This window comes from Eriocheir sinensis, chromosome 18 (assembly GCF_024679095.1).
Source record: "Eriocheir sinensis breed Jianghai 21 chromosome 18, ASM2467909v1, whole genome shotgun sequence".
Lineage (NCBI taxonomy): Eukaryota > Metazoa > Arthropoda > Malacostraca > Decapoda > Varunidae > Eriocheir > Eriocheir sinensis.
This window is the reverse complement of record NC_066526.1, coordinates 18,243,954-18,266,141: the sequence shown is the minus strand read 5'-3', so window position 1 is coordinate 18,266,141 and position 22,188 is coordinate 18,243,954. Positions and strand designations below refer to the sequence as shown.

At 41.7% G+C, this 22,188-nt stretch overlaps 3 protein-coding genes across 8 annotated transcripts in view; 1 reads left to right on the top strand and 2 right to left on the bottom strand.

The window, feature by feature from the left end:
* Positions 1-791, top strand: part of LOC127000405 (alpha-1,6-mannosyl-glycoprotein 2-beta-N-acetylglucosaminyltransferase-like) — a 38,995-nt gene extending 38,204 nt beyond the window's left edge. The window contains exon 8 of the mRNA XM_050864101.1: positions 15-791. Within this exon, the coding sequence (XP_050720058.1) occupies positions 15-270 (256 nt within the window). The 3' untranslated portion in view covers positions 271-791. The remainder of the gene's footprint in view (positions 1-14) is intronic.
* A 1,195-nt stretch (positions 792-1,986) lies between these two features.
* Positions 1,987-7,606, bottom strand: LOC127000406 (angiopoietin-related protein 6-like). 2 transcript variants are annotated; one of them, XM_050864102.1, is made up of 7 exons: positions 7,327-7,606; positions 5,455-6,421; positions 5,079-5,165; positions 4,813-4,957; positions 4,324-4,426; positions 4,060-4,202; positions 1,987-3,261 (listed from the first exon to the last, which is right to left on the bottom strand). In XM_050864102.1, exons 1-7 carry the CDS (start codon positions 7,341-7,343, stop codon positions 3,068-3,070), a joined length of 1,656 nt encoding a protein of 551 aa, XP_050720059.1. In that variant the 5' UTR covers positions 7,344-7,606; the 3' UTR covers positions 1,987-3,067. The 2 variants fall into 2 exon arrangements, with proteins under 2 accessions (XP_050720059.1, XP_050720060.1); XM_050864103.1 differs by lacking the exon at positions 7,327-7,606 and having other exon boundaries at positions 5,455-7,280.
* A 4,165-nt stretch (positions 7,607-11,771) lies between these two features.
* LOC127000402 (E3 ubiquitin-protein ligase RNF13-like) lies at positions 11,772-21,162 on the bottom strand. 5 transcript variants are annotated; one of them, XM_050864095.1, is made up of 12 exons: positions 21,043-21,143; positions 18,979-19,032; positions 18,734-18,862; positions 18,381-18,533; positions 17,814-18,012; positions 17,403-17,511; positions 16,324-16,438; positions 14,826-15,000; positions 14,306-14,490; positions 13,494-13,731; positions 13,200-13,295; positions 11,772-12,921 (listed from the first exon to the last, which is right to left on the bottom strand). In XM_050864095.1, the coding sequence occupies exons 3-12, from the start codon at positions 18,755-18,757 to the stop codon at positions 12,764-12,766; spliced, it is 1,452 nt and encodes a 483-aa protein (XP_050720052.1). In that variant the 5' UTR covers positions 18,758-18,862; positions 18,979-19,032; positions 21,043-21,143; the 3' UTR covers positions 11,772-12,763. The 5 variants fall into 5 exon arrangements, with proteins under 5 accessions (XP_050720052.1, XP_050720053.1, XP_050720054.1 ...); XM_050864096.1 differs by having other exon boundaries at positions 18,979-19,158; positions 21,043-21,107; XM_050864097.1 differs by having other exon boundaries at positions 18,975-19,032; positions 21,043-21,091.
* Positions 21,163-22,188: the final 1,026 nt, after the last annotated feature.

Sequence of the window (22,188 nt, the reverse complement as noted above, 5' to 3'; positions counted from 1 at the left end):
ATCCTCCCCTGCAGCGGCACCCACGTACGGAAGAAAGTCTGCGATGTCAGAGGGGAGGTTCGCACTGCCGTGACGCGCCTCTCCTCCAGCAAGGAGTGGCTCTTCCCCAGTGCTGTGGTGATGCAGGGCTCGTGGAAGAACTCAGGGAAACCCAAGAAGGGGAACGGGGGATGGGGGGACCACAGGGACAGGGAGTTGTGCCTCGCCATCGGGAACAACACAGCCAACGGGTCGACCCTTGCGCGGCTGCAGTCCCTCACCTCCCTCTAGCGCCCCCCCCCCCCTCCGCCCCCTCTCTTGTAACTTATCAACACGTTCCTTCACCTCGTGTTCTGTCACTCATTCGCACATTTTGCTTTCCTTCTTCTAATGAGGTGTTTCTGTTCTGTGCTTTGTTATATTTATATATATTTTTTTCACTGCAGAATCTCTCCCTACTTAAGAATATTCATATCAGGTTGTGTACGTATGTCTATAATTCCTGTTTGTGATATTATTTTGTTTGTGAACGTATATCCATAAGCATGAAATATATAGTGTGTGTATTGGTCTGTACGTAATGCATGATATATTTAACTGTGCGTCTGTATGTGTGTGTGTGTGTGTGTGTGTGTGTGTGTGTGTGTGTGTGTGTCGTCAACGATTATTAGTACAACTAGAGTGATCCATGGCCAGATCATCCCAACGTCACTACCCACGAATAGATGAACCGTATTTTTATCAGACTATGAAGCCACCACCATGCACCGTGCCAAGTCGTCACGTGAACCAAATATATTTTACTTGCCATCGTCCATGTTTCTTTTCCCAACCTTTTTTTTTTTAATATAAACAAACCATTTTTTTTAAAGCATAGGAGACAGCATAAGGGCACAAGAAAAGGAAACAATAATAAAAAAGCCCGCAAATTGCACTATCTACGAATGCTTACAAGACGCCATAGCTACAAATTCTACTTTTTTTTCTAATTAGCAAGCTTTACAACTGCTAAATTCATAAACCCGACTACTGACAACCATGCAATACACGACCCAAACCTCAGCTTGACAAATGTAGACACTCTTATCCCATGCAAGCTTAGGTGAATGTTGCAGTGTTAACGACTTTATCAGAACACGAAACACGCTTAGACGTATATATGCAGCTTGTAAGAATGTGGCAATACTTACGACTTTAATAGTAACCTAACCTAACCTTCACGAGAGAAACCTTGAATATATACACTCAAGCTTATATGAATGTGGCAATACTTACGACTTAAATAATAACCTAACCTAACCTTGACGAATATAAACACTCAAGCTTTTATGAATGTGGCAATACTTATGACTTAAATATTAACCTAACCTAACCTTCACGAGAGAAACCTTGACGAATATATACACTCAAGCTTTTATGAATGTGGCAATACTTACGATTTAAATAATAACCTAACCTAAACCTAACCTAACCTAACCTAACCTTCACGAGAGAAACCTTGACGAATATATACACTCAAGCTTTTATGAATGTGGCAATACTTATGACTTTAATAGTAACCTAACCTAACCTTCACGAGAGAAACCTTGAATATATACACTCAAGCTTATATGAATGTGGCAATACTTACGACTTAAATAATAACCTAACCTAAACCTGACCTTCACGAGAGAAACCTTGACGAATATATACACTCAAGCTTTTATGAATGTGGCAATACTTACGACTTTAATAGTAACTTAACCTAACCTAACCTAACCTTCAGGAGAGAAACCTTGACGAATATATACTGTACACTCAAGGCTTTATGAATGTGGCAATACTTACGACTTTAGTTCAAACCTAACCTAACCTACACAAAACACCTTCACGAATATGTACACTTAAACTTATATGAATGTGGCAATACTTACGATTTTCTTATTTGTTCACGAGAGACACTGATTGACGGTCGCCTTTACTGGATGCCTTCTACACATTCAGATGGAGGAAGTTCAGACTCAAAAATACTTGATACTTTTTTTATCTGTACACCAAAGACGCCACTCAGGGTCTGCACACCAGTTCATATGCATCATTCCAATTAGGACTCATACCAGAAAAAAAGGAATATTGAGTCACCGTATGAAAATCTAATAATAGCCAAAGGAGATTGTTAAAGTTTCTATATTTTGATTAGTTATTTTTTGAGCAGGTTGACTAGTTATTCTGAAGTAATGAAACACGTGCAGAAGCAGAGCTGATGCAAGAGTTAACTTCCTCATGTTCGATTAGATTATCAACCTTTTTTATTTTTTGACAAGTTAATTTTCATAAGACAACTCGGTGTTCTTAAGTAACATTTAAACTCAGGCAAAAAAGGATCTTCAGTATTCTTAAGTAACGTTTAAACTCAGGCAAAAGGGGATCTTCAGTATTCTTAAGTAACGTTTGAACTCAGGCAAAAGGGGATCTTCAGTATTCTTAAGTAACGTTTAAACTCAGGCAAAAGGGGATCTTCAGTATTCTTAAGTAACGTTTAAACTCAGGCAAAAATGGATCTTCAGTATTCTTAAGTAACGTTTGAACTCAGGCAAAATGGGATCTTCAGTATTCTTAACTAACGATTAAACTCTAACAAAAGGGAATCTTCAGTATTCTTGACTAATGATTAAACTGACAAAAGGGGATCTTCAGTATTCTTAACTAACGATTAAACTCTGACAAAAGGGGATCTTCAGTATTCTTAACTAACGATTAAACTCTGACAAAAGGGGATCTTCAGTATTCTTAACTAACGATTAAACTCTGGCAAAAGGGGATCTTCAGTATTCTTAACTAACGATTAAACTCTGGCAAAAGTGGATCTTATGTAAGTCTATTTCTTTCCTGCTCGATTGAAGAGTAAATTATAGCCCCCAAAAGTAGAAAATGTTTAAGGAGTCAAATCTTTTAAAAATGTAAAATAAAATCATTACGTAACTCGCCTTTTCACAAGTAAATCTGGTACTTTTTTTTCTTACGAGTCCGGGATAATAAACTTCCAATGGTGCGTGCAAACTGGAGGACAAACGAACCCTTGCACACCAACACTCGGCCACAGGTGAGTCTAGTTCGGCCTGATCAACATGCGGAAGCTGGACAGGTAGGTGTAGTAGCCCTGCCACTTGCGCCACTCGATGAGGTGGTCGACTTGGGTGTTGGGCGGCAGGTCCATGGGTGGGTAGATCCCTGTCGGGTTGCTGTAGTAGCAGAAGTTGAACCACCACCCGCCGCCCCCCGACCACTCCGAGCAGCTGCCCCCTACGTGGTTATAATATCGGTGTTAGTTTACCCTACCGGTGCCAAGAGTAAACCAATAAAGTATACATAGCGTCCCAAGTCCAAGAATACATAGTCGTCTCATACACAGAATGATAAAGTAACACGGTTTCTAGCTACGATTTTAGACATTTACCTCTATGCTCCTGGGTTCCAATAGAGGAAACTAAAACTAAAGGGACAACCCATGTGTGACAAATAGAATGCAAGTTGAAGGTAGCAGAAACAAGGAGCCCAGAGTTCGAATCCTTGCAGCGGAACAGTGTGACTTTTTGCGCGAACTGAGATGACTGTGTATTCTTTTAGACTAGTTGATTCTACACCTAAGTCAATATAGTGATTAGTTTCACCATGCTCCTCTACAACATACTCAAGCTACTGCAACTACTAAACCCATCTCTGAGTCTACAACCTGTTCCCTTTCTACTACTACTACCACACCCATCTCTGCAACCACAACCTCTTCTACCTGTATACTTTATCTGCAAATCATCATACTCTACATCATACTCAAACTACTATTGCAACTACCACACCTATCTTTGCAACCACAACCTGTTCTCTCTCTACCACTGCTACCACATCCATCTCTGCAACCACAGCCTGTTTAACCTGCGAATCACCATACTCTACATCATACTCAAGTTACTGCAACGATTATACTCATCTCTTCAAGCGCAACCCATTATCTCTCTACTACTACTACTACCACACCCGTCTCTGCAGCTACAGCCTCTTCTATCTGCATACCTTACCCCCAAACACCCCCGAGTCACTCACCTGTGGCTCCATCGTTGTCGCGGTCGTAGGTGCTGAAGTCCATGCCGCTGTGGTACTCCATCGCGTCCCCGCCGGTGCTGGACTTGTTGTAGCCGCCCACGTTAAGCTCATAGCCCCTGGACCCCAGTCGCCCAGGACCCACGCTGAGGAGAGTTTATTTATTTATTTATTTATTTTTTTTACACATACACTCCAGTCCATAAATACGTGCCATGCCAAGCAGGTGGGTTTAACATTAACCAGCAAACGCAGGCAAGTTCTCACCTGAAGAAGTCGTAGAGGGACACGGCCTCCTCATCCTCCCAGGTCATCTCCACCCTCAGATTGTACGGGTTGCCCTTCGTCAGCTTGTACAGCGTCTCCAAACCTGAGTAAATGAAATAAAGGAACTTACTGATTTGTTTGCCATTCCTCTTCCTCCCTTCATTCCCTCCCCCTTTTCCTCCTTGTATACTCTCCTCTTCTTCCTCTCTATAAATCCGTATCTTTCCCTTCTCATATTATCCTCCACTACTTCCTCTCTTCATATTCCTGCTCTTCCTTCTTTTATATCCTCCTCCTCCTCCCTTCATATTCTCCTCCTCTTCTCCTCATCATTTCCTAGTCTTCCCTCCTTCATTTCCTCCTCTTCCTCCCTTTATATTCTCCTGCTATTCCTCCTTTCATATTCTTCTCTTCTTCATCCCTTCATATCTTCCTGCTCCTCCTCCTTCTTTTCTTCTTCCTCTTCAAGACTCGACGGACGCCACTCACCGATCCAGTACTCGCCGTCAGCGGATCCGAAGCCCTCAGAGTAGGACTGCCAGTTCCTCCTGAAGTCAATCTGGATCGGCTGCTTCTTCCGCCACAGCATCACCGTCCACCCTCCTCCCTCGGTCTCCTGGTCACACCAAACTTCCTGTCCACACACAAAGGCTTCGCTGTGAGGACTGAATGCGGTGTGAAAATTAATGGTCATGAATTAAGTGCTGCCGAGATGGAGTTTTTTTTAATTTTTTTTTTTGTGTGTGTGTGTTTACCTTAGGCTCCTGGGAGGGTCTGATTCTGGTGACACCCGAGAGTACCTTCCCCCGGTTCAGGGCATCCATGCAGTCCCGCGGCAGATCCTTCGGGGAAATGAGAAGGAAGTCTGATCAGTCTCTCAGCGCCCCACACCAGGTTCAAGTCACGTAAACAGTGACAGCCAAAGAATTATTATCTAGTACAAGGTTGAATTTCAATTTTTGATGCACTTAATCTGGTCACGAGTAATATTAATATTCCTTCTTTATATTGTAAGGTCAAAGTCCAGAAAAATATATGTATAAGGGACATGAACCACTCGCATGGCTTATCTGTTGTTATTCTATGTGCGTTGTAGGTTCAGGATTCTATCAAAGAGGGAATGTTTCGTACCTCAGGTTCTGTAGTGGTGGGTAAGGCGGTAGTGGTGGTGGTGGTTGTGGTGTTGATGGAGGTGGCGGCGCCGAGGGTGGTGATAGCCTCTGTGGTGGTAGCGGTCTTGGGGGGGTCCGCAGCGGTGGTGGTGGCGGCAGGTGCTGTGGCGGAGGCGTCGCTGTCGGTGGTTGCTGAGGACGTTACTGGGAGTGTTTGTGGCGTGATCTTTGAGGTGGCACTGCGGGAGGAGGAGGGAGGAGGGGTGGTGGGCGTAGGCTTCTTCTCCACTATGATGGCGGAGGTAATGTTGCTCAGTTGGCTCTGGATCAGCATCATTTGGTTCCGCGTCAAGAAGAACACTTTTTTCAGCATGGTCGTGCTCTTCTCCGCCTGAGTCGAAAACTCGTCTCCAAGCTTCGATGCCAAGCCGTCCGTGGAGTTCTGAACCTGCTCGCGGAGGTTGTGGAGGGAGCTGCGGAACTCCTCCCTCAGCTTAGCCACCTCCTCGTTCATGGCACGGGTCAGATCAGCGCCCAGCCGCCGTAGCTCCGCCATGGCCAGATTGTGGCGGATGGTGGCAGCGGGCGTGGCGGCGCCGGACGGCTCCTCCCTCGGTCTGGGCTCTACACGGGGGACTTCCGGCACGCTGGGGGCATCGCGCTGCATTCTGTCTAGTTTCACATCCATGTGATGCTTCAGGGAGTCGAACTGGCGGCTGATGTCATTCCTGAGCGTGTTGAGCTCCCCGCGGAGGTTGTCGCTCAGCACGGGCACGTGGCGGTCGAACTCGTTGGCGATCACCTCACCGATGAGGTACTTTGGGTCTTGGCCAGGGCTACGGTGCTGCACATCGCCGGGCCTGTAGCCTGCCGCCCTGAGCTGCGTGACGCTCCCTGCCGCCACGGCAGCACAGGTCACGAGGAGCGCAACACAACGCATCCTTCCACACACTGCTGCTGATAGAGACTGGCGCCGCGGGCCGGCTCTAACGACCCCCCGAATAGCATGTGAATATTTACTATTTAATAGTCGCCTAAACTAATCAAATGCTGTGGATGCCTGAGCAAACGGGCGCAAGACGAACGCCTCCACATAGACGGGAAAGCTATAGGCGCTACGAAGCATCCGCAAGGGTTGTGGAGGGTGGGAGAGGTTTTTCCTTCACGGGCACCAGCCAGCCGCCACCCACATGGAGACAAGTTGGCTGACTCAGTGGGATGACGTCAATAAGAAAGATGACAACTTCACAAGCCAAATTCAGTTATTCAAATTACACACATAAGTAAAATATAACGCTGACGACATTGCAATACTGGAAAGAAATTATAATGAATGAAGCGGAATGAGACGGAGTGACGGTAAGCTTAGGGAAGTATAAGAACCTGCTGATATCTTGATCCCGGGTTCTTCCTTTCGTGTCTCTCGAAATCAATGCAGTCCTTCCGTCCTCCCTAAACACTGTTCTAGATTCTTATTTTAGAAATGTCCTCCATATTTCTAAATCTATTAAAATGGCGTTCACCAGACAGTCTATATTATTATCTATATACGCATGAATGGATAACAATACATAAACAATACAACAAACGTGCATGCACTAATAATATTGTCCGGGCAAATTATTATCCTTTACTGAAGATCATTTCCTATAAAATGACACGTACTCTGCCGCCCACCGAGCCGCGAGAGGGATGAGTAATGGCTGCCGTGACGGTGTTTATCTTGCCTGTTGCCCACTCACTCTGCACGCGATTTCGTGAACGAACCCCTTATTGGTATACGAGCCTCATAGCACGAGGCGAATCACATCACTATCAAGAATTACGCCACCGTGATTACGTTTTTTTTGCATTCATCGAGCGCAACCTTTTAAACAAGAATATGGGCCACCTGCAGTGCGTGGTCATGGAGTCAGCGCGCCCCGTGACCCCCAGACTCCGCCTCGCCGCCCCGCACGCAGCGAGGGCGGCGGCACCGAGGGCGTGTGCGTCCTTGGGCCTTGTGACGTTCAGGCGACACTTAATACGCAAAACTTAGTACTGCAGGAATGGGACGCTCGGTGATCACGTGACTGCCCCCTCCATCCACTCCCTCACTCCGCCGCAGCAGCGTAAAGCGTTGATAAGCGGAAATAAAGGAAACATTAGAGGGCGGATAGTGATCATCGCCTAGCCTAGCCTTTTTTTTTTTTTACAGCGAAGTAGCTCGAGAAAAAAAGGCCGCTATGCACTGCTCTTGTATAGAAAATAGAGAGGCAGACACCACGCTGGTCATCACTTTCAACCATTGTCAACTTTTCTATCCGCATTTTTCGATCGCGATGATTTTAATAACTACACTTATGATGAAATCCTACATCATATTATTAGCGAAGTCAATAAATGTACGTATGTAGGTTAAAGCCTGGAACCCTCAAACGGAAATCTGTAAATAATGCAGCAAAACCGCGTGTAAATGTACGTTTTTTCCCGGGTTCCTGCTGCTTCCTCGGAGTGTTAACTAAAAAAAATCTTGAACGAATGAATGGTTAACTCATGAACTTGCCATGGCCACACACTATCAAGCTGGCACCGGAAGGGGCAGTGCATCTCTCTCTCTCTCTCTCTCTCTCTCTCTCTCTCACTACTACAAACGGCTCAAGGAAACCCTTTTATTTATTTTTTCAAGGTTGTCTGTAAAACTTTTATGGGCACCAGTCTTGCGCACGTGATGCAAAAAAGTACTTAATCAGTCTCAACACTACTCTGTTAAGAAATCAACAAAGCATTTCTGTTATATTCAAAGCACTCATTCACATCCAGTAGTTCCAAAAGAGAAAGACACTTTTTGCATCATACAACAGTAAATTAACTAGGTGAAATAAGACAATACATTATAAATACAGTGGTATTCATTTACATCATGAGTATCTCGCAAAAGAAGTTGCTAAATGCCCCTGTCTCACACAAATGAAGGGGGAAATAATGTTAATACTGACTTAAACAATCCTAATTTGCCAGGCAAGGGAACTCGCTCTATTATGATGTAATCTATCACTGTATACGTTACGAGCACCTGGTGTCCAAAGCACTCCAACGAACACCCACAAAAAAGTGATATCCTCTCTTATGCTTGCTTTATTTATTATGACTCCAAGGCTTCGTTGTCTACATGACTGAGAGGATACAGGCTAACCAGGTGATGCTATGCCACGTGATGACCACAAACTGCTGCTAATAATTGTCCAATATGTCGACCCAATAAACAGAGCAAGCATTTATTTAAGGTGAAGATATTTATCCCTTGCTGGGTGTGTATAAAATGATATGTGATGCTTGCAGCTCTGAAAAAAAAAAAAAAAAAAAAAAAAACAAAAACTTTACTCTTAAAGTGAACCACATGAAAATGGCATCCGCCAAATTCTATAAAATTAAAACTTACTCAAAACAGAAAAATAAACTAGAGCCGAACTAGAAAACAACCTTTGGTACTTTTTGTATCTGAATAAGTGGCAAGAAATGGCCTTAATACCATAAGCGCTCAGCTCTATGGTCAGCCGTCTGTAATGATGTGTTATTAAGTAAACAAATACATGATCAATAAATATTTCCTGCCACAAATTTCACAAAGCACATGGCTCAACTAAACACAGAATCTGCTGGCTTGCTGGGAGGGCTGAGTAGCATCAACTAATACAAAACAATAATTTCTTAACCCTTTTCTTTTGCCTGTCATGTTCATTTCCTTCTACAGACATGCCACAAAGTTATTTCTACTTCACAAGCTAAAGGCAAGATGTAAAGCTGCCTTCCCTTCTCTGATGGACACATGCAGGCTTGTCTCTGCCTGTTGATGGAGGTTGCAGGCAGGTCTGAGCTTTTTTGGATACTGCATCTATCAAAACACATGTATACTGGGGCATGACTCATCCAGCAACAAACACAAAGCACTTGGGGTTGCTTAAACAGGAACATGTATTGCTTTTCAAATCATTAATGGCTTTGGTGACTGTTCCATCAGCCACTGAAAGGGAATCAGATTCACATACACAAAAATTAATAAAAACATCATAGTTAGTTACCAATTGGTATGCAAGAACAATAATTTAGAGATTTCCACTTTCTTTCTCATCTGAGTTCCTACTGTTCCTAAAGAAGATAAGGTTACTGGCTGATTCTTTATTCACATGCCTGTCACCCACATCACAGTGTAGTCACTCCTGTATCTTTGCACAATTAACATTCTATGACTTAGTTAAAAATCCTGGCCAAACTCCTCAACTTCCTTTTGACAACAAAACTTAAAGTACTGTGCTGTCTAACTGAATGGTGGCAAATAAGATATGCGATTACATAGGTCCACTTACTGGTTATATGTATGCCGTAAATTAAGTCAGCGTACTAAAGATATAATGATACAGCTCTACTCCTACATGAGAACTCTATACATCACAAGTACTCACTAACATTATACATACACACAAACACACACACACATGTATATGCACATATATACATATCTTTGTTCCAATGTGGCATAAATGTGCATTATAACTTAAAACTAGTACATCACAATCAGAAGCAATCTCACATTAAAAGAAATCACACTGAATACAATAAAACATATGTGTTAGATAATTGGTATAAGTGAGCTATACTGGGCATTAGTAAGACTTTGAATATGTACTTTTGTGAGACATGGAGTTTATTTCTTCATCTGCCTTTCTTTGATGTATTGTATGTAATCTCTGACAAGTGATCAGTATGAAGCAATTTACTGGATTATGTGCTCTAAAAACCATTCCTTTGTTATGAATATAAACTCATTACCATTCTGTTAAAAACCAAGGATCCAATCATTGCATAAAGTACTGCATATACAAACTTTCAGGCATCATAAAAAAGTATATGAGCAGAGGTTCAGACTAAATGAGTTATTTGAATTGGATATCTAAGATTCAGTACATTTGGAAAACTTGATTTGGTAATGCTGGCTATAAAAAACTTCTGGAAATGTTAATGTAAACTACATTCCCATGTTCATGTGCTGTGGAGGGATATGCATTCTCAAGTCCTGAATGGCAGTAAAACACGAACATGGAAATAGACAAGAATCTGTACGAGGCACAGCAGGTGATTAAGAAGCTGGGTTTTGGGCCACCTCCCAGACAGACTCCTCTTGGCTGGGTCACAAAGCTGCCGGGTCATATTGTCCCTTTGCTTTCATATACAACTAGCAATGACGTAGTGAAACCCTATTTCAAAACTGCCTGAATGGATAATACTTTCACATGTTAAAATATCTAGTATGATTAGTAGATTATATTTGTAATATAATAAGATATATAATATTAAATGAATATAATATATACTACTATCATGATTCTGTCTTCCATTCCTACTGTTAGTAGAGCATTCACTTTCCATTATTCAACATTTGGCATTTTAAAATTTCATTCTGAATGCTCTATAAAGATTCTATGTAACAGATAATGCATTAGTTTGTGTCTGTATTATGAATGCCTATTCTGAGGACCCACAAATCTGCCTTCCCTGAGGATGTTGCAACCCCTCAGGATTTGTGGCATGACACTCTCTAAAGAGGGGGTGGCACACACCCTCTCACAGGCCTGCAGCACAGTACACTTTCCCATTTACTAATAAAAGAAAGTGTTTTAGATACTATGTATAGGCATCTGTAATGAACTTATGTAAATTCTACAAAATACAACTTAGATTCAATAAAATAAAGACAAAACATAGGAATATATAAAGAAGATATAAAGAAAAGTCAACAATTAAGACCTTTTCTTTTAAAGCATAGGACAAAATCTGCATTTTTGGGAAGACTATTCACTAATATGTATGATGCTGAATGAGGCAAAACATACCCCAAGATGATGATGATGATGATTGCAGTAAGAGACTTTTGACTGGGATTCTCCAGTTACTGATAAATCTAAGTATACTGGAGACCATCACAGCAAGTTGGCTTATATTAGAGAACAGTAGGAACATAAAATTAGTATCATCAAGTAGAATGACAAGTTAGATTAAGTTGTGTAAGAGAGACAGAGAGAATACAAGAAGCAGTATTTTATGTAAGTCAGCCTATGACAGGAAGGTCCTCCAGGGTGGGCTGCCAATCATAAGTCGCTATACAACCAATTTTTGTGAGGCGGAATGACCTTTTTGTGACACTGTAAAATTTTGGGTAAATATGTGTAATCCTTGGTATCAATGACACACCAAGTGGGGGGGGGGGGAGAGAGAGAGAGAGAGAGAGAGAGAGAGAGAGAGAGAGAGAGAGAGAGAGAGAGAGAGAGAAGAGAGAGAGAAGAGAGAGAGAGAGAGAGAGAGAGAGAGAGAGAGAGAGAGAGAGAGAGAGAGAGAGAGAGAGAGAGAGAGAGAGAGAGAGAGAGAGAGAGAGAGAGAGAGAGAGAGAGAACCATGGAAATATTTTGTGTAAACATTGAAAACTTATAGTGGGAGTCAGGAATAACACTGAATCTGAAAAAGACACCTGAGTACAGTACCATTCAGGTAAAAGTTAAACAATATGCTCTGTCTCTCTCTCTTGCCCCCCCACCAGACAGAGTGTGTGGCATTAAGGGCTGTGTTACAAGTAGAATCTGAGAAGGTTTGGGTCCCTACAGAGTTCGGTTTAGGGGCCGTATTACAAGTCGAATCCTAGAAGTTTCGGGTCCCTACAAAGTTCGGGATGAATAACTCAGTAGGGACCCGAAACTTCTCGAATTCGACTTGTAATACGGCCCTAAGTCTCCACTCTTACACTCTTGCGAAGTGTTGGAAAGGGTGGACTCAAGAGGTAGCTAGGAAACATGCCTCACAACCAGTGCCACATGCAGGTGTAGCTTTGCCAACATCACCAGTTAAGTTGAGACTGGAAAATCTTTCTTTATTATACACCAGAGATACAGCATCCTTAAAATGTCTTGAGAAGATTTAGGGCACCATTTCCATTAGAGTAACACTGACTTAAAGCAATTGCTGGTTTGCATCAGCATGAATGTATGACAACACACTATTTCCTGCAGAAACGAAAAGGGACAACAGACCATAATTTACGTATATCGATTTCCATCATACCCAGAAATAAAAATAAAAGAAAAATGATTACTTGGACACTGAAGAGTAGTCATCTTATAAAAATACTATAGTTATATACTTTACAGTCTAGACTCATGGCAAACATTACAGTCATAGACACAATGGTCAGGCTAGCTGTTTTTACCAAAGTCCTTCTGAATCAGATGATGCAAAAACAACTTGTGGAAAGACTAACAATAATCAACAAACCTTAATCTCTTTTTTGGCTCTGCCAGCTCTCAAACCACATAATCGTGATCAGATCTGATACCACTGGAGGGCTGCTGCGAGGGTGCCTGCTCCTCTGCGGGAGTGGCAGAGTCTGTCGAGTTCACGATGTCCACTGCAATTTGCACGGGGCCGGGGGGAGTGCCGTAGCTAGTTAAACTGGATGTGTCTGAAAGAGAAGGCAATTAGAGTTAATACTGTCAAATATATACGATGGATGCATATATCTGAATTTGCACCAGTTGAACATGCAATAGACAAGAATCCAGTGTATAAATAAGCCTTTCATAAGAGCAGTGTCTCCCACACACAAAATGTTCAAAGAAGTATGAATTTGTTACCTGAGGATAATGTAAAGGACAACACAATGTAAAAGTGCTCTAAAACATCACAGTGACCCAAGCAATGTGTATGAGTCACCAGACAGAGTAGGGCCTAAAGACTTGCCTGTGGGAGACTCTCTTCTGGTGGCAGCATCATGCACCACCACTGTGACTGTTGTAGCATCCTTAGGCTCACTGACCTCCTTCTTCGCTCCTTCTGCTGTGGCAACAGAAAACAGCTTAAAAGTTGCTCTCTTGCTCTCACTCTTGTTAACATATCCTTTTAACAGATTTTGACCATGACAAAGAGACAGTTAATGCATGGAAGCTAAGATAAAAAGTATAATTTAGATGTGCATTATGACAATGACAACATCAGGTGTTTGCAGATTATGAACATCACACACAGAACACTTACCTACGGCAGCCTGGTTCATTGTAGCACTTGCAGCACCCTTACTCTGTTCCCGTGTTCCCTCTCGCTGCTCTTCTCCTTCCTCCTCTGCCTCTTCCTCTTCATCCTCTTCATCTGAAGAGGACTCAGCCAACCGCTGGTAGCCTTCAGGGCCACACTCCACGTGGCGGGACACCCTCCTTCGCCTCCTGTTCCGTCTCTGTTCCTCTGCCTGCCTCATGGCCTCCATGAATGGATTTTCCTGTGAACACAATAGCATAATCATCTCTGTCATTACTTCTCTTTCTGAAATTCTTAGCATATTTATGGATTGCAATAATATCCTCAACCTCAAATCCTAAACATACTAGTTACCTTTACTGGCCCCAGCATAATTCTTTTCTAGACTTTTTCAAAGCTCTCTGTGGAGCTGAATTTAGTGGTCCCTCTTAAAGGATAAAAATTGCATGAATGTTCAGTAAACACACTGTGTTAATTTAATTTAAACATTTATTAAACTGGAATTCATATATTACTAACTGTGCATATTTTACAGCTCTGCCTGACTCAAAATGTGAACAGATATGAAAAACAAATTCAACATCCAGTACAGTTGGAGCTTAGAAAGAAACTGAATCATCCCAACACTTGCACCAAATGCTGTGCACCCCAACCAGTGATGATTAAGTTACTTCATTACTAAGATGATGTGAGCAAGATACAAATTGACATCCTTCAGTAGACAAGACAGGCATGTTATAAGGAAATAGTCCGACCCTAACTAAACCTTCCATCTCTGTCCTCATTACCTCATGACAGCCAGGCACAACACTCACCCTCTGGTTAGCAAAAGTGCCGCCCTGAGTCCCCCCGTCTGTGTTAATTAAAGGGCTGTTCTCGTCCTCAGAATCTGTCTCCAGGTCTGAGGGCCGCTCATCCCCCGTGAAAACCTTGCGCTTGCAAACGGGACACACGCGCCTGTTCTTGGTCAGCCACGGGTCAATGCACTTGGAATGGTAGGCTGGAAAGGGAAGGTGGGAATGTGTCCTCCATGTGCTCTAGTTACAATTCTGATCTCTAAATAATATGGATAAATTCAAGTTTCATTGTAAAAAAAAAAAAAAAAAAAAAAAAAAAAAAAAAAAAAAAAATTAGACATGAACTGTTTGAAATTACAATAAACAGGTCAGATTAAATGAAGTCTGTACAAAGTACCTCTAACTAGGACTGAAAGCACTGCAATGGTCAAAATCATGTGATAAACCAACAAGAACCAAATTACTGTATCCACAGAACACAAGGTGAGAATTACATCCTTTCAAACTATCCCAAGTTAAACCACTACCATTCCCTCACCATGTTCGCACGGCAAGATTCGCAGCTTGTCGTTGTCTAAGTAATCCTCGAGGCAGATGGCACAGCACTCATAGGGGTCGCCCTTCTTGAACTTGTGGAGTGGCAGCTTCTTTAGGGAGCGGGATGAGAGGCGATGGCGGCGAGACCGACGGTAATCCCTCACGCACTTCACAATCTGTGATCCGCAGGAATGTGTAGATATCATCGACATCCATGTTAGGGACAATCAATAGGGCAATAATTGCTTCAAAAGACAATATATTCACTGGCATTATGATCAAAAGCAATCTTTAATGATATTTTTTTAAAGAAAGGATGTTGATTCAAGAAAACAACACTAACCAAGTTTTGAGACTAAATATATATGAGCTTTAGAGTATTAAACTATATAGCTTTCATGCCTAATGAACTTACTAAAGCTCAAAGCTTACAAAGCTTCAAGAATACATTTGAACATTCCAAATTGTACCCATACTGTTAACACAAAATATCAACAGAACTCTTTCAATAATAAATACTTTTGCTGCTGTTTTGCATCACATACCAAAATTAAATATTAAAAAGTGGAGATTGGGGGTGTGGTGAGAGGTTGGATGGTGAAGGGAGTAAATAAAAATGGGCAATACCTTGCCCCTTTTCTGTGTCTGTGCTGAGAGGTTTGTTCTTTGCACACCTCCTGGAACAAACTTGATTCACAGGTATATGTCGACAAGGGGCAAATCAAACTTATATGTCGACAAGGGGCAAATCAAACTAAAACTTGAATAACTGATCAAACTATGATGAATTCATCCAAAGCCACGAAGATGAAAAGCCACATGTAACAACACCAAGGAAAGTATGGCCAGCCACATGCTAATCAAGTACAAAAAAGACAATATACAGGAGGAGAGGGACAAATCAATATGCTAATGGAGAGGAAGGAAAGGCCATCCAAAGTAAAATATCATACCATGGTGATGCAAAATGCCATCATGAAGCCCCCCATGAGAGCTATGTAGCCCAGCATGATAACCAGCCAGTTTCCTTCCTTGCTGGAGGTGGCTGTCAGTTCTATCCAATAGTTTCTTTTCATGCCAGAGAAGAAGATACTCTTTAAACATGCACAACTCGTTTTTCTATTTCTTCTTAAACTCATTATACAAACGTCTTACCCATAGAATGGAAAAAAAATCAAAGAGAAAATGATCTAAACCAGAGGACAAAATGCAATATAAAAAGGATAATAATACCTGAAGAGCTAAAGTTAATAGCCCCCTGTAGAGTTGGTAAAAAAAAAAAAAAAAAAAAAAAAAAAAAGCCAACAAAGGAAACATCAGTATAAAAAGCAACAAAAAACAAATAATTCATACATCTGCAATGCCTCATTAAATATATATATAAAAAATTACTGGTGAAGCGTTCAGAGCCTCAGGAGAATAAACAGAAGAAAACGGCATGCACTAACTAAGAAGCGAACGTGCGTGTGTGTGTGTTTGTACGGCGCCACAAGACTTACCATGAAGGAGAGCATCACTATGAAGCAGATGCCTATGGTGATGGCAAAGGGGACCAGATAGTTGGCTAGGTTGAAGGGTAAGTCATCCGTCAGCTCCAACACGTACGTAATGGGGCTGAGAGGCAATACAGGGAGTCTAAAATTATTAAACATCAAGAACAAAATACCTTGACGCTCACAAGTACCACAGGAAGCTCAACAAGGAAAGGGCTGCCAATGTACAGACTGCATATGTGTACTTGTGTAAAAGTTCATCCCTTGTAAAAACTGCCTCTCTCTAAGGTTATGATATGTTAGAATAATTTGATCCTCTACAAGAGCAGCATCGCAGTAAAAGTCAGCATCCCTAAACTTGACCTTAAAAATATAAGAAAAATATAAACTCTTACACAAGCATACCTGGTAATGTAATACTGTAAGAGCAGGGGGGAGGGTGTCTCCATTTTTCCTAAGAAGGAGATGAGGAGAGGGAGGGAGGGAGGAGCTCCATAGAGTTGTGTGTGTGAATGTGAGAGGAACGCATACTTGAGTTGTGAGGGTTGGTGCAGGGAAATGACAAAAAAGATTTATAGTTCTCATCATCAAGTATCTCTAAACATTTGATGCTTAGCTTCCCAGGTATGTCTTTCCACACACTCCAAATTCCTTTTTATATATTTCCCTCAGTTACTTTCCCTTCCAGCCTGATAAATATTACAGTTCAGGTTGTAGACTTAACTCTTGAGTGATAAAATTTAAGTCACTGGACAACACACAAAAAAATGCCTTGAGAGCTGGTGAGTCATGCTGGAAATGATATCATTTTCAGGAGATACCCACAAGTATCTTTTCCAATCTAAATATCTGTCAACAGATGACTATACAGACAACAAAGAAGAAATAATATTTAACAAAGAAATGCATAATACTTCACATTATAAATATTTCCTTATCCGGCCTGGTATACTATGTTTTGTTTAATTCTGCATATATTATATTTAGCTTCCACAAAATTAATAACATGCCTGGAAATATAAACAGATTTCTATCACTGACTGTATACGTAATACTGATCAAAATACTCTAGTTTTTCTACTCACCTTGTGCCATAAGCAAATTCCTTCACAATCATGTAGCCGTCATCAGCACCAATGAAGACGGAGGGAATGTTCACTTCACGGGCGGCAGATCTGTTGCTGCCCATGCGTACTACAGACAAAAATAAACATTACAATCATCAAAATTTAATTCAAACATTAAGAGGTGGGAAAAAGACTGAAAAGAGAGCATACAAGTAGTGAGCTATTAATAATTACAATTTGAAGACTTTTCTCTTAGCAACTCTAGTTAAGGTCTCTCCCCACTTCAGTCTGTGTATTTGAGAGTCAATATTAGAGCAGTTTTATAAGTAAAGTTGATGAAAGGTACAAATGAAGATGGACCAACCTCAGTAGAGGCTGATTTTTTGTAGGCTATATGACATTTAGTTATACAAACACACATGTCCTTACATAGCTCATTGGATCCAACATTGTGAACTATCACGGCGTTGTAGCCAGCCCGCTGTGCATTGAGAACTTTATCCGTGAAGGAGCAGTTGTACCTCCTCACCACTGCAATCCATGGCCCAAAGTACTTGGTGGATATAGAGGTGGGCGGAGGACTGGGTAATACACAGGCATCAGGAGGAGTCACTGCCACTGCCAATCCCTGGTGGAGCAATGAAGAAGTAGAATGTGAACTGAGTAAAAAAATGGAATGCTACTATGGCAGAGATGTGGAGTGTGTAGAGAGGAGGAATTCTGTATATATAAAGAAGTAAGCAAAGCAAATGGACAATGCAACTCCCGTGGCCTTATATAGGAGAGGAGCAGGAGCGAGTGGTGCAATGTCAGCATGGAAGTGTGAGAATGTTTTCAAATATTTATCTGTAACTCTATCATTTTTGGTATGTGATAAGTTACAATTCCCTTGTTTAAACTATGTCAATGCTTAATATTTGGCTTGCTTCTCTGTCGTTCCATTTCTTTATCTTCTCTATTGACAATATCAGTGTAAGAGTAGTGTCTAGGCCTCACCTTGAATCCTTCCAGGGGTATCGGAGGCCCAAAGCTTGCTGGGGAGTCAGAAAAGAAAGTCACAGTGCGGTTGGCAGTCAACACGATGACATCTGCTAATGTTTGGTGGGCCAACGCTGCCACCATCACTGCTGCCGCCACTCTCCGCCACATCTGCAACATCATATGCATGGTAAGACATGTACATAATGTAACCAATATATTTTACATAGCTATTCAGTACCATTATAAATAAAAGTGAATGAGCAAAGTACATACAATACTTATATTCTTTAATCAAAGCATGATAAAAGTAAGAATTAAATACAAAACAAGAAAAGTCAATAAATCTGAGAGGCCCGTAAATATTATACCTCTTGTCTGCTCAGAGGCCACATGGTGCGGGTCTCTGTGTCTTGGTAACTGTCCAGCGCTCTACACCACAGTCAATGGAGGCGGAAGTTACCACGCAGCACTCATCTTGAGCCCATTTGTAGGCTCCTCTGCAAATATGTGGCATGGTTTTACTTAACCTTATAACAAGTATGTATATAGGGATATGTTAAAGTTATGTATGAATTCATCAATATATGTTTAATCAAAATTAGTGTTTACCTACAAGAAAATGGAAGAATATCTGTCATTTGAGACCAGCTGGAAGACTGAAGCAGACCTGGAGATGGTGTGGGGAAGACATGAGAATGATGAACATCAGGCAGGAGAAAACATGATTGTCAAAAGTGAGAGACTCGTAGCCACGTAGCCACTCAAACCCCATAAGGGAAAATAAGGATGTTGACTGTAAAGAAGAGAGAAAGATATGTCATTTGAGGAAAGTCATCCATTAAAGCAAGACTTAACAGCAGAGAAGTGTGTTTACTCAATAGGAATGTAGATGCTTCCAGTTATTAATTCATTCTGATCTTATCACTAAACTATTCCATCCTCTATTACCAGACTCATTACATCATTGGCTGGGATGACACTAACATTAAGACTATAGTGGGCTGGATTATTTTCAGGTGTGCCATTAAACTTTACACCACAAGACATTTAGCCTAAGCCAAGAAGTGTTTGAGATTGTAGCTAATATGTTTAAGTTGCAAGGTTTTTACACTATGATATTTAGTCCCCAGAAACTTTTAGGCCATGAAATGCTTAGCCCAAAGGGAGACAAGAGTTATAGAAGACTAGCTATGGCGGCTTGATGTAATGGTAAACTATTGATGGTCAATCAGTCCGCAACGGCGCAACTATATAAAAACTAACAGACTCCCTGAACTAAACCTAAGGAACAGTTACCTATCACGGAGGCAAGTCAAAATATAATGTTAAATGAAGTAGCCATACACAAACCTTTAGCAGTGTGACATTGACGAGTTAGGTATTTTTTTTTTTTCTATTTTACACCAAAGGAAAAATCTCAAGGGCAAAAAACAGAAAATAATAAAAAGCAGACTGCTAATATGAAAAAAAAGCCTGCTAATTTGGCTGCATATAATTTAGGCCATATGGCAGCTCGGCCACCACAAGCTAAATAAAATAACTAGGCGTGCACACAAAGGAGTCAGGAAAACTTGTGACACTGGAGGCAGTAACATTTCCACAAGGGTATTAACACTCTTAACCCTTTCCATCCATGACACAGACGTCGGGGTCACAGTATGGAAAGGGTCAAGAGGAAATGGAAGAGGATTAATCCTCTTCTAAGCCTCTCAATCCTGCTTTAAATTCCTCTTAATCCTCTAAAGAGGTTTAGAAAAGGATTAAGATGAAATGGAAAAGGATTAAGAGGTTTAGAAGAGGACTAAAACCCTTTCCATACGGTGATGTCGATGTCGGCGTCGCTGGAGTGAAGGGGTTAAGATCTGAGCGACAGCAAGGGAAGAGTGTAAAGTAGGCACACAACAAATTCAGAAAAACTTGTGACACTGGAGAAAAATAACAGCATATCCACAACAGTATTAAGACCTGAGTGACAGCAAACAGATACCGACACTAACAACAGTAATGAGTGTTAGGCAGGCACGATACCACTGATAACAGATGCCCTGAAGGTGCTGGATAGTGTATTGATAGGCAAGACAAATGTACATAGAACACATAGAAAGCAATAACCTACAAAGAACATTATACAAACAAAGATAAATATGGAGATTCACTACACGCCTCCAATATTGCCCCCACGAGAATAATAACCTTTCCAAGGTCTCACATACTGTTGTACTTCTCTAGTTTTACCAGTGCTTCATACATGTGGGGGGGTCGAAGGGGGGCAACCCCCCCCCCGTTAGGATGGGGGTTGAGGGGTGCGAAGCCCCCTCGTTAGAGGTTAAGTTATGTAAAATTCAGTTGGAATAGTTTAAATATGCTTCCTCATCCAAAAGCCCCAATTTCCCACCGTCACACTAACCTACATAGCACTCAATAGCACGTTCCCTATAATTATTTGAATGCGAATACGGAATACTCCACCCTGACTAGTAGCGGTGATGGCAATATAATACGCTGTGCTAGAGCGGTCAAAAAGGGAGGAAATATGAGAGGAAATGCGTCAGGAGGGAGCAATGGCTGGTTGGGGGCACGGGGCCATGAGTGTGTGTTCCCTCGTCCCTTGGCCCTCCACGCCCCTCACCCCCAGGCTCAGTGTGTGTGCCAGGGTGCTGCACAGGGCGGTACGCACCTGATGAAGGGGAATAAAGGGCAGCAGAGGCGCCGTGTCTCCTCCTTAGTGTTGTCTTCCTCACTGCGTATTGCCAACCTTGAAAATTATATCCGTCTCGTGTTCTGGCTCTTATAAGTAACCCGTGTCTATTTTGAGCATTTTTCTACACTATGATACCCTAAAATCAATCTCTTTTTACATATGTTATGGTATTAGAAATAAAAACCCATTAAAATTTCCTTATAATCAATTACTTGTCTTTTGTAAATCCACTATGTGACCCTGTATATAAATATTTTTTTCCTCAACAGCTGATTTTTGGTTCTCTATCACAATATTAAGCGTAGATATTATCACTAATCATCACTATCTTCTCATAACTAAGTACTTGTCTTTATATACCGGCCACGTGACCCAGAAAACATGTAAGGTGTATTACCACAACTTCCAAGGGCATTGCAGCATCCTTTTGTGCGTCATGTATGAATTAATTCTGTATCAGCAGCATATGTGTATCCCTAATGCACTAAACACATTGTATTACACCTCCTTAGACTAGACTGCGTATAAAGTCACAACAAAAGGGTAAAGAAATCAAGTATAGGAGGTACGCCAAGTGGGGGAGGACCAGAGGGACGTGAGTTGAATTGAAATATTTATTGTTGTAAAATATCTGTACAGTGCATTAATTTTGTGGCAGCTGCTGCATACTCGATCCCAGGACCCTAAAACCCCTCGAACTATACCTGTCTAGACTTGATTGCGTATAAATTCACAGGAAAGGTGTATAGAGGTGAAGTACATTATACCTGTCTAGACTTGATTGTGTATAAATTCACAGGAAAGGTGTATAGAGGTGAAGTACAGTATACCTGTCTAGACTAGATTGCGTATAAATTCAGAGGAAAGGAGTAAAGAAAATCAAGTAAAGGAGCGTATAATAATCGTACCCTATCTTCTCGTTGCTAGGGGGGCACACGCCATGGGGTGGGGAGGAGCAAAAGGGACCAACGGACACTGCATGGCCAGACACAATAACTCCCCCCCCCCCCCTCTCCCTCCTGCTGCATGGTGGCAAGGCGTTACAATCCGTTCATTATTAGACTTGCTCGGGGTGACAAGGTTCGCATGCAGTTCAGTTTGAGAGATCATCCATTCGCCGAT